The following is a 15037-nucleotide window of genomic DNA, read 5'->3' on the forward strand; positions in this document are numbered from 1 at the left end:
TAAATGGTTAGTTGAGTACGCCCACAAGCACCATGCTTTCTCGTCCTGTGTCTCTGCGAATGATATCAAGGTCAATCTTCAGCCAACAGAGCCGCTCGTATCAAGATCTCTTTTCACGATCTAAAATACTTCATCAAACGTTACTACCTTCCTCGTCGTTCCGCTTCCAAATTTGCGGGATAACTCGAGCGCTCGAGTTCCATCGTTGCTTTACCTACTCGGCGGCCACATTCAATGCCGCCACATCACGCTTCCCCGCCCACTGGGAGCTGTACAGAAGAAGTCAGCCTTCCAATGAACTCATACGATACATGCGCAGATGGGAAGATGAACTGCGCTTCGACGCGAAAGATGCTCTGCCACGATTGACACCACAACAACGCGACGTCATGATGGCAGCGTGCATCGGATTCCGACTCAAATACAACCCCAACAAAGAATGGCGCGCGGATCGTCTCAAGCAAGCTCTGACGGCTTGGAGGCAAGGCTTGCAAGCAGATAAGCAGAGTCGCCAACCTCGATGGAACGCAGCCCATATAAGGAAGACCGAGGAACACATAGCGAAGACTGAGAAAGCAATAGCGGCAGACGCAGCGGCTAGGAAAAAGAAGAGCGACGATGAAATGAAGGCGTTTTTCGGGGGGTTTTGGGGGAATGCTTTTGCTTTAGCTACTTTAGCATTCTTCTCCATCGGCCCACTTGCCAACTTCGTGTTGAGTTGGATCCTGACGCCTGGGGTCAAAAAGCGCGAGGGAGCTATACTGGCTCGGAAAGTAAGGTGTGCTGGAATTGCTGTCGCCGTTTCACCTTTGTCTGCGGTATATTCCGACGGGCTCTATGTAACACCTGCTGCTAGACTGGACCTGCAAGGCGGAACGTCGTAATAGTGTGCAAGACCTTGGGAAGGCGGGCACTTTCTCTTTACATGTCTTGGAACAGAGTACTGAGTATTGAGGTGGTATGGGTAGTCAAAATGATAGCTAATTTCGGCTCTCTCAAGTCGATGTGCCGTATGATAGTCGATCTGATTCTGAATACTGCTTTAGGGTAAAATTCCACCCTAGCAGTCTTAATACTAATTCCTAGATCATATTAAATCTGGACCGATGCCAAAATTACATCGATGAGGAGGATCATACCCTGTTCAACCTTCAACTTGTGGCCCTTTTCCAGGTCTCTCTTGGGTACGAAGCCCAAACTCGACGTACAAACATTGAAGCCCAACGCCTTCAACTGCCATTCTCTCTTCTCCTCATCTTATCATTCTTAGTCGACAACCTGCCTATCCGTTACGTTGCGAGACTCAACGCTTTTACCTGCGAAATGTCGCCTCTCTTCATGACCTTTGATCAATATTTCTGATATCGTACCCATGCCAGATATCTAAATGTTAGGTTCTGTGCGCGATCTGGGTGAAAGGGCAAGCTATCACTCACACTCAGTTACCGGCGCGAGGACGATGGATGTTGAATGGAGTCTCCAATGGCGGAAGGATGGCGTTTGATACGACATCGGCCAGGGCGGAAACAATTAGGGTTCAACGTGCTGCTAGCAACGAGCAAGGAGTGGATGATAGCACGCGTGGTTGCTTAAACTTGTAGAGAACAAGTAGAGGATGTTTGAATGATGGAAAGATGAGACTCGGTGTAGAGGTGGAACCTGTAGACAAGATAGGGGTATTCCCACCAAAGATGCTTCCCTCCAGAGCAATTGACTGCCTGTGAAGAGGGGCAGTGAGGCGACTCCGGTGCTGTGGGTTAGTAGGTAAAATTATGTAGGCCGCTGCAAGGCCTATTGCCTCATGAGCAAAGAGATGAGAGACTCTTGTAGAGCATTAAGAGATTATGTGTAAGATTAACCTAGCACGCTCGGCACGACAAGGAGAAGCAATACAACATATAAATCCCTGACTTCTGGAGAAGATAAGAAAGGATATGGAGTACTACTGCTTTGCAGAAGACAAGTATGTGAGATACCTCGTAGGAATCCTTTCTTCCAAACAGAATCCCAATGCTATTCCCAATATCATTAGCAGTCAAGCATTGTGACCGTTCGCACAAAATCTTAACAGTCCGACCGCAACACGCGCATCACATCCATCCTTTACAGCACCTTCTATTTCCAACAAATCGAAGATTCGGGCACCAGAACGGAGACGACTAAACCCACTCAAAAACCTGATAAGGATAAAGACGTCCCTGATCGCTCGTTTCTACCGGATGCCAGTACGCTCGACGCGCTCGATGCCACTGTGAGGGATGACTCTACGGCCTTCACATCCGGATCTCTCTCTTCTCTGCCAGAATGCAGATGACGGTGATGATTCTCCGTATCTTGAGAGCAGCCTAAACGCCACAAGAACTGATTATCAAGAACCAACCAACCGAGCGGCATTCTGTTCCAGATGCTGATGATTCCGAGTACCACGAGAGCAACGCAAGTACGCAAGGATCTGGTTATCAAAAGGGGCGGACCAGTTTCGCCGTTCTGGTACGGGTGAGGTCGACGATGCTCGAAATGTTGAGAGTGATCAGAACGCCTCAGAACGCAGGGGAACCGTCACGTTCGTGATCGATTGTTTTTCCATGTGTGACGCGGATCAATCCTGACGTTTCTAAAACCGCCTCAACACCTCAACATCTCATCATCAATCGTTCCCACCAGACGCGACCGACTACGTTTACAACAATATCGCGAAGTTGAATAAACATGTACTTACCACACGCTGTTCAACAACTTAAAGAAGGTGCCCACCTGGACATAAGCGAACACAGCTAAGGTTATCCTCGTCGCCCGTGGTGCCACCGGCCTTGCGGAACTGCAAGCCGCATGGAGTGGACGCTCCGTGCGGACCTTTTGATTCTCCAGAGCTCTCAGGCGTCGGTAGCCGAGCTTGATTCTTCCCTACCAGACTTCAGCGAAGTTGACAACTCTGGTCGTCTCACTCGGGAAGTTCTGCCTCGAAGTGAAAGCGTTTAATGCAGTAAGATCCCACCCGAGTTTGCACAAAGGGCGTTCTCTGATAGTAGTATGCATGGTAATAGACAGTCTCTTTTTCCGCCAGGACGATGGGTGCGTCCTAGCAATTCATACCATTTCTATCTTGGGATCGGAGCTCCATTGACTCCTTCGTGGACTGTCCTAGCAGATCGGCCCTCTGACACTACTACCTTGACTTCCTCCACTACTCCCGATGATGACCTCACGAACGATGCGCAGACACATTCATTGACTTCCAATGCTTCTATCCCACCACACTCCTCCGCTCCTATTCCGAGCAGAACAGCTCCCATCTCTGTCAACACATCGACTCCAGTCCTCGGCCCATCAGCCGCCCTTTACCCCAAGCCAAGTCCCAATTCCAGCCTAGGGATCATCGATACGGATGCTTGGATACACGAAATCTTTTCGTCAGCAGAGGGACGGCCCTACGATCGAGACTGGACAAGCAAACACAACGTCAGCGAAGACATTCTCATGGAGGTTCCGAGCAAGCACAAGATTAAACCTCCTCGTCAGACGCGGTGCCGTGGTGGTAAGGCGACAAGGTATGCGTGACCTACCCTTCGTCCGGAGAACCCGTCATCATAGACGAAGAAAAAAGCCTCCCACCAACACCTGTCGCAACGATAGTCTCTAACCCGATCGGGCCTTTAGGACCTACCGATTCCTACCGGCAGAACCTATGCGTGGGATTTGTGCCCACTCGAGCGGCGTCCCGCGGCATTCTCTGCTCAATGCGAGGTCCCAAAGACTTCATCAGCGGCAGGAACGAGGAGCACGCAGCACGATACGATCACGCAGTTCCAGTAGGATAGAAGGAAATGAGGCGTGTATCGAGTATTGGCCGGGATTTCGGGACTTCCTTCGACGTCAGACAAGCACACCAGGTGTGGGAAGACCAGAAAGTGAGACTGGTCGCACGCAACAGCCGGGCCGTCGTTTGAAGCATGTGGAAGGCTCGTGACTCAGATTGATGGAGGGGAGGGGAGGGGAGGAAGCAGTGATACATAACGTATCTCGTGCTTTGAAGATACGCCGCGACAGCTTGGGCTGTGGGTGAAGAATGCAAAAGCAATGACCTGTGAACTTCCTCTAGCCCATCGAAACCGTTCCCTCTAGGCCTCATAATATCCTCTGAACCTATCTCCGCCGTTACCGTTCCTGTTACCTCAAGGGTCTACCCCCATGATCGACCCCAACACGCCCCAGTGAAAAAGCTTCTTCTTCTTCGCCGCCTTCGCCTAGGCAAAGGACGTTTGCAAAGTTTGAGGAAGGTGAGCTGACAATTCAGCCGAGATCAGATACTTGGCGACCGAGCTGGGCGAAGAGGCGCAGGGTCAGTGGAGGAATGCTTTCGGTGGGGGTGGTTGTGGGGATTTGGACGATCGAGGTGCTGGGAAGCTGAGGCCAGCTTTTTCTATCGGGCGCGGTATGCAACATCGATGTCTCGCGAAGAAGTTGCCGAGATGGAGAAGGTGTCATGGGGGGACAGAGATCATGGAGGCATGATGTTGACCTGAGGTTGGAAAGAGGTGGACGCTTTTCTAGCCGGCGTGTATGACCTAGTAGAAAAGTTAGCAGATATTTAAGCCTTCATTGCCATGCTTCTGTGGCGAGGTAGTGAGCTTGAAGATCGGAGTCGCGTGTTGTAATTGAGTTCTGTAGATTATGGCTTGTCGTATTCTTATCCTTCTCTTTTCCACTCACTCAAGACTGCGCTAGGGAGAAACCGAGCCTTTGTCTTTTTCACGCCCCATCAGGTTCGAATATTCATTGGGTGAAACTTGGTCAAACTTACTCAACAGCATCAATGCTTATCTTGAGAGCACCGGCCGACATTTCGGCTGAGCAGAAATTGGCAACACAATTGATCCGGTGAAATCCCGAGTCATATTTTCTTGATCGAAAGACTGACACTTCCACATCAGATCTATTCCAGCCAATGTTCACTCAACTCAGACATGTCTACGAGCTCACTGCCAGCGATACCCACCGAACTCCTCGCCCAGATATTCAAGTCCACCGACAGCTTCGCAACAGCTACCGCACTGAGCAGCACGTCCCGCAGATTCCGTTCGATCTGGAAGACACACTCGCCTTCGATCTGCTATGCCGTCCTCGTCCGCACGATTCCGTGCTATGATCAAGCCTTCGACTATGTCAAAGCTCAGCCACCGGACGCCACTAGCTCCGAGCAGATCCGAGACACGGATCTGCTGGCCATCAACCTCACCAAGCAGTTCTGTGGAAATGCAGAGATTGCATGCCTGGCCTTGCGACACTACGAAACTCAGATGATCGCACGTCTTTCTGTTCAGACTCCAGGCCCCAGCAGCTTGACCGAAGCCCAGCGCAAATCATTCCTGCGAGCTTGGTACCGCATCCACACGCTTGCAAGCGGACCGACCGATCCACTACCCTACGACAAGTTGGCTTCCTTGAACCTCCTCGAGTTTGAGCAGATGATGGAAGCGTTGCGATGGCTGATGTACTATTGCCCCAACGAGCATCGAACCGAGCTACGCATCAGCTTCCAGCTTGGTGCCCTGGAGGGGGATCTCTGGTCCCGTCGACTGCCCAAGTCCCCGATCTCTGCCAAACACTGGAATGATCTGATCACACGCCTCGGCTCTCTGCGACAAGACCTGTACCAGTCCCCACTCAACCATCGATGTCCCAACTGTGGAGAACTCTTCTTCTGGCAGTTCATGGCTCATGAGTTTTGCTTGGAAGTCAAAGGGTCCGGGAAAGGGGTCAGTCTGGCGGACATGCTACCTCTGATCCGCGAGCGGAAAGCCCCCGACCAGCTGTATAAGCTCTCTTCATGGGGTCAGGTTGGCAAGACGCGAAGGATGTGGTTGTCGTGGTAGGCAATCCAGGTGGTGCAACGGTTTTCCTGCTAGCTTGCACGGATAAGAATGGATGAAGAGCGCAGGAGAGCCTTGACAGCCACGGAGGATCGCGGCGGTTCTCCCGGAATCTGCAAGGTAGCTGCGTGTAGACTAGCAAATTTCAACAATTGGCTTTCCCATCTGACTTGAATGCCTACGCAGACACGATTTGTCTTCGGAATGCTTGAGGAGAGGAAGAGAGATATCAAAGTATGCAAAGCTCCCCATACGATTGTACTGTTGTCGTGGCCGCCGTAAAGGCTATGGCACTTCCAGCCTTAACCCGATCGGCTACCGTGTTCGGCACCCCGCTCTTTCCATTAACCCTACCTAGCAACTTGGGCTTTGCAAAACACCGTCCGTATTATCACATACAGTGAAGAATTTCGTTCATTCAACTTCATTGCTGGAACATCGTGAAGGGGGCCGCCACCTGGTCGATTGATGACCACTATCTACCGAGGCAGCTCGCCTTCTATCAGGTTCGTAATGCGACCATTTCTCGCCCGTTCACTAATCATTTACAGGTACCATTGACGGGCATCTTCAATACGGGGCTTCTTCACTCAGCCTTCGTACTCTCTCGCACAAAGGAAGCCCGTTGACGGGACTCAACGAGTCGTCGCCTCCTTACGAGTATCCGATCTTCATGGACGTGTCAATCATAGCACGCACGCAACCCGTCCAAGGTATAGACGATCCTAAAGCCAATTCGTCTTGGTACGAGATGTAGCTCGTACTCGTACATACTGCTCATCTGTTGATCGTACGACTTAGTGCGATTCGAGGGATAGAGATCAGCCCAAAGGCAGCGGAAATAGAGTAGCGGCATGCTCTCGCCGGCTGCCACGAATGGGCGCATCTGAAGTACTCTACTTTTACTTTACCCTTAGCTGCGCATGCATCCTAGTGGCCTGTCATGTCGCAGCGCTATCGGCTCGAGCCGCAGTCATCGCCAAGCCAAACAAACGCACGGGCGAGCTAAAAGTCCCCCAGCCCCCGAAAATGAATGCACGGGCCCGGAGATATATCCCAAATCGTCGCATATGGGGCGCCTGTCAACCAATATCGACTAAAGTAAATAAAATAAACTATAGGTTGCAGGCTTGCAGCTATTAATGTCGGGCCCATGAATATGATGGGCTTGGGAAACAATAATGGTGCCAGTTCTGAGGGAAGGGCCCAGGGTCCCATCACCACTCGATCCTGCACCCTCTGACCCATGTAGATGTGATCTGCGCCAATCATACCGGCTCGCGTTTTCAGCCGTGTCCAAGCGTGCACCTTACATTCTGCAAGGATCCCCGAACCCGAGGTTCCCCATCCCCCCCACCGGAACTTCCAACTTTCTTTCCCTTTTCCTTCAATCATCAATAATCATAATTCACGGGCAGTGGATGGAAAAAAAGGTTGTGTGGGTCGTGTGTGGCTGAGAATTTGCCGGGTCCGGTACTGGTTACATGAAATGGATTCGCATGGCAAAATACGACAACGGCGACCCCGAGTGCCGATGCGCGTCGTGCGTGCATGCAAAAAGTGTATTAGAATTTATTTGTCGTGTTCCTTGTTATCTCCGGCCTATCGCAGGATTTAGGGAAGGGATGAGCGCATCGGCCGGCCAACCAAGTCGTCGTCCGAGCTCGGCCGGGGGAAGCCTGCAGATGGTCTACTTTAGTCATGGATCAGTTAGGGTTGAAAGTGTCGATTGAAGTGAGATTAATTATTGGTTCTGATGTATGCAACATTCTCGCTACTTATGTAGATTTTTCATGTAAGGCTCATGTAGGCTCCATTGTATGCACGTGGGAGTTGGTGTGATATCATGGAATCTTGTCGGCTGGTCGCATTTGAATTGCATTTATTTGGAATGTTTTTTATTGCTTATGCTGTCTTTTTTGCCTCTTCTGCCATTTCCATGGCCCGAAATCATGCTGGATTCTTGTTTTCATGCTGAGGCCACCGTTATTACTCCCTCACTTCGTCCTTTTTCACCTCTCCGATAAAAGAAAACCCCCGGAATCCAACCATCATTTTCCCTCACCGTCGTTTCATTCCTGACTATGGCAACAATCAAGACTCTCGCAATGACTCCCTCCCCATCTCTTGAATACGAGCGCTGTCTCGACGAAGCGCTAGCCGACTCGAGATTCCTGCAAGTCTTAGCGGGGAATCTCCTCGGAAGCCTTCAACGCAAGCAGTACGAGCTGCAGCAGACCTCTCCATACGAAGATGATCCCGTGTCGGCTGCGACTACCTTGCAAAGCATCGAGGAGTGAGTATTCCGTCCCATTGCTGCCTGCCTCCATCGTACGACAAGGACCTTTCCACTCCTCCTCCGACCCAATCGTCAATGACGCCAAAAAACGCTGACCCTCTTTCCTCCCAGCCTCATCACCTCCCTCCAAAGCATCCGCCGCGACATCGACGCCAACATCGAGTCCTTCTACAACACCCCCGCCAAAACATTCCTCCAGTCCAACATCGAACAACTCACCGCCATCTACCAGCTCTGGTACATCCTCCCCAAGCTCCGCCCCTTCATCCCCGACTCGGCATCCGACTCGCCGGGGTCCGAAGAGCAGTGCAACATCACGTACAGGACCAGCCCTGCCGCGGAGATCCAGGCATGGAGGGAGACGAAAAAGAGCGTGAGCGCGAGTGCTTGCTTCGACCGAGAGCCGAGGTCGCTGTCCGTGGTGCCGCCGAGTCGGATGTTGGATCGGGATGTGAAGGAAATTCAAGACGGAAGGGCGATGCATGAGGGCGGATTCGGAATCTTTTATCAGCCTTGATGGGGTCAGGCAGGGACATGGGAATCGAAAGCGGAAAAAAATCAGGGACTCCAACCACCGCGGTTGGATTCTTGGAAAACACTCTACACACGGGTAATGTGCACTGATAAGCTTGAGGTCCGGTGGACACAAACTGATATCGGCCAGGGATGCCCGCCAGCGTTGAAGAAGCCGCAGCCTGCACCAGTGATATCTGTTTGCTGGCTTGATGAGAAGACAAAGCTACTGATTTATGAATCCGGAGCGTGGGAGTGGAAATGTTGGAGGAAGAACGACGCTGGAAGTCAGCAACGCCGAAGAGAGGGAAGACGCACATGGGATGCTCATGCCTCCAGCTCCGCAAGTACCAGGGTGGACGGATATGATTGCAAGTCGGTCGAAGGGCTCGCCGCCGTTCTACATTGTCGTATACTGCTTTTTCCCTTTCGAGCTTCAACGCTCCGAATGGTCCCGGCCGGTCCGTCGGACTGTTCCCCTGAGATCGATAGTGTACCAATCCAGTCGAGCAAGTTTGAAAATCCATTCCGTAGACGGCCCAGAACCGTCTGGTGTATTTCAGCTATTGATTGAAAATGCTAGTCTGACATTGTTCCAAATATTCTGGCAGTCCGTTCTTCCACCAATCAAAAATCCAATACAAATCTGACCACGTCAACAACACCTCGATGGGCGTCGGCGGGATATTCACGCACGTATAAGTTGTAATTCGAGTGGCAAGGCTTTCCAAAAACCTCGCCTCAAGATCACGGTCCGTAGGATTAGCCAACTTCCCACCCCGACCCTACCCTACATTAATCATCGGGGCCAAATCGGGTCCATCTTACCCCGCGGTGCCACAATCCGCTTACTTAATCCCCCGTGCCCACCCCACCCCACTTCTAAAGCCCACCCGGCCGATCATCGCGTGATACATGATAATAACATCCGTCCTCAACGAATCGCCCCCTATTCAAAGTTCCACCTCTGTCACTCTGACTATCCATAGACAACGTTTCCAAGCTCCCGAACCTCGACGTCGGCGACCGCTCCTACATAATCTTATCCAATGGTCCAACCTCGATCTAATCCACAGTGCGAGGACAAACACAACAGCACCAATCTACCTACCCACATCCACACAACCCATATCCCCGATCATCGAGGGAAGATCCGGGGGCGCAAAATTTCCTCCTCGGAGCTTAGCCTCTACGGATCTTGTGGTTACGTACGTAAGGTTGTCAAGACTGCGCCCGATCACGTAGGTAGGTGGGTTTTTTGGGGGCCGGGTCGGCACAAGCCCGTACTAGTACTAACACCGGCTGCTGCGCCCGCTCTCCGAGTCGCCGAGTCCGTAAACAGTGCCACGGGGGGATCTACACACGGCTGCGTGTGTCAGAGGATTGGAATGCGGTGGGCGGGTTGCACGGGTACGTTGCGAGGAAGGTCGGCGTGGGCTGTAATTATGGATCTTGGGCTATCGGACAGTCTTGACTTTCTTTCTTGCGGCCGGGATCACGGTTCTTTCAAAACATTTTTTGGATCGTTTGACGGGAGAGAGAAATGACAAACTGATTACTACCGCTGGATTAGAGTCCGTACCAGAGCCGACCTTGTCCGGACGGTCCGACTTCTGGGCGGACTGCGGAATCCTTTGATTCGAGCTTGCGGACCGGTAGTCTGGGCCAGTTGCGGCGATGCTCATCCTCGAGATATCCTTCTCACCTCACGAATCCATAGCTTATGCCGTTCTATTTCCAGTCCTTTGACCCGCGAACACACTCTCTTCTCCACCGCCAACACCGCCGGCTCCTTATTCCGCGTGCCGATCCCATCCCATTAATCACCCCTCACCGCTTCATCTTCCATCGGCCTCTTCCCTGAAAGTCGGATCGTTCGCGCCACCGGACGGTAGTTATGGTATGGCTTCACATACAGCCAACCTTACCCAAAAGACGTTGCATTCATTTGATCCTCTCACCAGCGGGGCTTATCTCTTCACGTCTCGACGAATCAATCCTGTTGGCTTGGAACCCATGATAGCGTGAATGAAACGACGCCAACACCAAAGCAACCACAGTTTCCTCCAGCTCGCCTGCCGGTTTCCCGTAAGAAGACAGCCGCTCACCGCGGCCAAGCACGCCTGTTCCAAAGCTCTGCTATGCATCCATCCATCTCTTCCCTCGTAGAGCACATCCATTCCTCATCTCCACCCCCTCCATCAATCCCAAACCCCGAACCCCCTCCATCCAGACCTCCTCCCTTCCCCTAGTGAACCTTTTTCCAAACCTTGACGCCCACATGGTCGTCTGAGTTTACTCTCCAGAGGGCCCTCATCCTCCTCTACTACCGCGGTATAAGTGACCAGCGTAACCGTTCGTACGCAATCGCAGATCATACTTCGGGCAATCCAACCTACAACAAACCATCGCTTCATCCGTGTCCTTTGCGCTTCTGATGCAAATAGTAAAATACCAACGGCTCTCCTGCTCCTCGTTTCATCCACTGCATCCACGGCAGCATATTGAAGCTGTTGGCGCTGTGCTTACCGTGTATGTATGTATGCGAATTTCTCTCGCCAGGCTCACCCTACTTGTTTCATGTGAAGTTTGGATGATCGTACCAGCTGAGAAGGGTTGCCGGTTCGTTCGAGACTTTTTTGTCCCTATCGGATGTGCATCGCTCTTTGAATTTAGCTTGGATCCGCTTCCGCCTGAGCTAGTGGTGCATGAGCTGGGGCCAAACGCCTTCTTCGTCGTCGTCGTCGTCGCTCTTTTCCCCTTTTTCGCGATTGCTCCCGCCTCCTCCTCATATAAGACCTATGCCGCAGCGCCGAGAGGGTCCCTGATGACCAGCCTATTTGAATCTGCCACGGATCTCGGGGCGACAACAAATGCATTTCGAATCAACAATGTCCACGCTTCCGTAGCCCTCGGGAAAATGCTCACGGCGGCCAAACCAGGACCTGGTACCTTCAGGAAAGGAGGAAAAAGAGGTCTACCGTCATCGTCGCCGGGAAGGCAAGATGGCTGCACACTTGGTTGAAGCCCATCCTTTGGGCAGAACTGGACCCCGTCTCGGCTTCTCAGTAGGCGAGCATTGAACCACCAGCATACAATCACTCAACCCTTGGACAGCCAATCAATACCACCATCCCAACGCCTCCCCTTCAGACTCCCATTCCTTCCCGCACAAGGACTAAACCGGTCCACCGGTCATTTTTCCGTTTCTTTCGCCTTAAGGCTTTCCCGCCCGTAATCCCTTCCCCCCTTCCAGTCCTTCTCTAGCCAAGTCTGGTTGACGCTGTGTAGATCAGCTCTTCCGTATTCTCGTCGTTTGCGGAACACGACGGGAGCGAAGGGCGCAGCGAGGGATTCAGGCATCCGAAGGCGCGCCGTGACCGGACAACAGTTGCGGCAAGCCGCACGGCGGAACGGAGAAGATGGGAAGAGGGCTCGAACGCTGCCGCGATGCAGCCGAGGTGGCAGGCGTGGAAGAATAGCGAAGAGAGCCAGCGAGTACGTTATTGACTATGACTGGACCGAAGCCTAGCCGCGCATGAGGCGCCGGTAAACCCCTAGCTCGTTCATCCTCCTCCCCACCTTCTTCCTCACCTATCTTCTCATCTCCATTATCCTTCTCAGCTTTACCCTCCTCGTCGAAATTCGCAAAGGGATCGGACGCATCCGAATCGTCGCTGCTGCTGCTCGACGCGTCGGAGTCGGCAGGGACGGCCGGAGGATCGATGGGAGCAAGAATTGCCTGAAACATGGCCAATGATCATGGCAAGAAGGCGTGAAACACCCCAATGCGTATGACATCATAGCCGCCAGTAAGTAACCACGTGTGAGATGCCCCGTAGGGACTTTGCCTTGTCGACCTCCATCGAGATGCTCGTGGCCTTTTTGGCCGTGCCAAACCGGTTGAGCACCCGCTGGTGCTGCGTCAAGGCCACATCGAAGGCTCTCGTCCCCGACTGCACGCGTGCCAGGATCCCACACCACCAGGGTTGAGATTGCGCCGTACGGTACGCCCGTACAGGAGACGCCTACGTAACACCGCGTTATCGCCAGCAATACATTCTTGACGGGCGAGGAACTAAGAATATCTAGATTAGCATGGGTTTCGTATACGTCACTCACACGAGCGATATAAACACCCTTACCGGAACACGGTCTGTATGGAGGTCGCTGCAATGCTCCCCACTTGGCAAAAATGTTGTTGTGGTTGTTACACTTTGCATTGCAAGAAGGCGAAGGATACTTTAAGCACGACGAGCCCAGCGGTAAGAGATGTTCTCGGTGAGAGAAGGCAGAGGGCCGGCGGAGCGTCGGGCAAGCCCGCATTTACGGCAACCCATTTCGACCAGGGGGTCAACCACCCGAAAATCCATTTTCGATTTTTCGTTTTTCGATTTTTCGATTTTCGATTTTCTAATATTCGCTTATTCTAAATTATTACTATACACTAAGGCAATTAATTTAGATTCTAAAGAGTGTAGATTATAGCGCGTATTCTATAATGTAATTTAGAATTTAAAATTATATAAATTAACTTAATATTAGCGAAGTAATATTTAATTAAAGGTTTTAAAGTTATCTATCTTAACTATAACTTATTCTTTAATTAGTAATAATAACTTTATAATAATTATAAAAGCTTTATACTTATAAACTTTAATATTAATATATATTACTATTTATTACTTAAGTTTAAAATTAAATAATCTTAAATTAGAGATACTAGATTAGTTAAGAATAAAGAAGCTCGCTTAGCTACTAGTATATAAATATCTTATTTAATACTTATATCTACTCTATAGTAGTTAGATTTACTTATTACGATAAATATAACTTATAGATAAAGCTATATATATATATAGACTATAAGATATACGTTAATATAGATAGATATATTAAGAGACTAAATTCTTATTTGTAATTTATATAATAAAGTAGTCTTCGAAATAATAACTAGTCTATATAATCTAGTAATTAAGAATATTACTTATAAAAAACCCGGCTATTAAATCGCATATATATTTATACTTTATAATATATATATATTAGAATAGTCGTAGAAAAATAGCTTTATAATCTAGAATATACTATATAATTAATATAGTCCTTTAGAATAGAGCCTACATTTTTTTTATAGAAGTTTTTTAACTATAGCTGAATTTAAACTATAGGCCTTTAAGAGTAGTAGCTTAGTATTAAGCTATAGATATTAAGATATCGCTATAGTAACGTAAGTATTATAAGTACTATAAGTAAGTAAGTACTATAAGTATTATAAGTAAGTACTATAAGTACTATAAGTAAGTACTATAAATAAGTAAGTATTATAAGTAAGTAAGTACTATAAATAAATAAGTATTATAAGTACTATAAGTAAGTATTATAAGTAAGTAAGTATTATAAGTAAGTAAGTATTATAAATAAGTAAGTATTATAAGTAAGTAAATACTATAAGTAAGTAAGTACTATAAGCAATTAAATATATAAATAGTATAATTTCTTTATAATTATCTAGTATACTCGTCTCTTAATCGTTTAAAGCGTTGTGAAGATAATAAATACTTTAAATATTACTCTTTTAAGCGCTTTAAAGTTCGCTATAGAATTAGTTATATAATTATAGAGTAATTTAATAATATATATTTTTATTATATAGAGAAGAAGAAGTTCTTATATCGACGGCGGTAATAGTAATATTATACTTTTTAGATTCGCTATAATTCTTTTTTCGAGTATATTATTAAAGCGTTAAGAAGCTTTAATTTAAAGAAGAATTATTATTAAATAAGAAAGTAGTAGTTAAAGAGATATTTTACTCTAAAATAATAGAAATAATTATTCTAATTTTAATATTTTATAATTTTTATAAGATAGAAAGTATTAAAATAATATAATTTAATTAATTAAGATCTCTTAAATCGCTTTCGAATCGTAATTACTAAACTTTAAATTAATAATAAATAATTATTAATAATTTTCTCTATGAGATATTAAATAGTTAATATTAATTAAGGCTATTAATAGTAATAGCGAGATTAATTAATAACGCGATACTATCTCGAAAGACTTTTATAAATAAAATTATAAGAAGAGCGTACTCGATAAATTCTATATAAAGTAGTTATTAAATAATAAGAGTCTAAATAATTAATTTCTAAATACTAAAAAGTAAGATATAAACGTAATTTCTAGACTTCGAATAAATTTAATTTATTTAAAAACACGTTATTCGAGATTTTCTAAGGTTATCTATTAATTTACTAAGAAAATAGAGATCTTATTTACTATAAAAGTAATATACTTTAATAAGTCTCTTTTAATATATATCTATACTTATACTTTATAAGTCTCTTTT

The 15037-nt window shown here is 48.0% G+C and overlaps 6 protein-coding genes across 6 annotated transcripts; 5 read left to right on the plus strand and 1 right to left on the minus strand.

Annotated features, from left to right (window-relative positions):
- Positions 1–311: 311 nt before the first annotated feature.
- Positions 312–1362, plus strand: HO173_004934 (uncharacterized protein; the record flags this gene model as incomplete). Its single annotated transcript, XM_037306852.1, has 2 exons — positions 312–773; positions 1087–1362. The coding sequence occupies 2 exons, from the start codon at positions 312–314 to the stop codon at positions 1360–1362; spliced, it is 738 nt and encodes a 245-aa protein (XP_037165976.1).
- Positions 1363–1934: 572 nt separating this feature from the next.
- HO173_004935 (uncharacterized protein) lies at positions 1935–2571 on the plus strand (the record flags this gene model as incomplete). The annotated part of the gene is made up of 3 exons (XM_037306853.1): positions 1935–1967; positions 2072–2251; positions 2374–2571. 3 exons carry the CDS (start codon positions 1935–1937, stop codon positions 2569–2571), a joined length of 411 nt encoding a protein of 136 aa, XP_037165977.1.
- A 459-nt stretch (positions 2572–3030) lies between these two features.
- Positions 3031–3967, plus strand: HO173_004936 (uncharacterized protein; the record flags this gene model as incomplete). Its single annotated transcript, XM_037306854.1, has 2 exons — positions 3031–3548; positions 3658–3967. 2 exons carry the CDS (start codon positions 3031–3033, stop codon positions 3965–3967), a joined length of 828 nt encoding a protein of 275 aa, XP_037165978.1.
- Positions 3968–4964: 997 nt separating this feature from the next.
- Positions 4965–5873, plus strand: HO173_004937 (uncharacterized protein; the record flags this gene model as incomplete). Its single annotated transcript, XM_037306855.1, has 1 exon — positions 4965–5873. The coding sequence occupies one exon, from the start codon at positions 4965–4967 to the stop codon at positions 5871–5873; it is 909 nt and encodes a 302-aa protein (XP_037165979.1).
- A 2105-nt stretch (positions 5874–7978) lies between these two features.
- On the plus strand, positions 7979–8686 carry HO173_004938 (uncharacterized protein; the record flags this gene model as incomplete). The annotated part of the gene is made up of 2 exons (XM_037306856.1): positions 7979–8166; positions 8281–8686. The coding sequence occupies 2 exons, from the start codon at positions 7979–7981 to the stop codon at positions 8684–8686; spliced, it is 594 nt and encodes a 197-aa protein (XP_037165980.1).
- A 3351-nt stretch (positions 8687–12037) lies between these two features.
- On the minus strand, positions 12038–12433 carry HO173_004939 (uncharacterized protein; the record flags this gene model as incomplete). Its single annotated transcript, XM_037306857.1, has 1 exon — positions 12038–12433. The coding sequence occupies one exon, from the start codon at positions 12431–12433 to the stop codon at positions 12038–12040; it is 396 nt and encodes a 131-aa protein (XP_037165981.1).
- Between the last annotated feature and the right edge of the window lie 2604 nt (positions 12434–15037).

This window comes from Letharia columbiana (genome assembly GCF_014066305.1).
Source record: "Letharia columbiana isolate WasteWater2 chromosome Unknown Sc0000013_s0, whole genome shotgun sequence".
Taxonomy (NCBI): Eukaryota; Fungi; Ascomycota; class Lecanoromycetes; order Lecanorales; family Parmeliaceae; genus Letharia; species Letharia columbiana.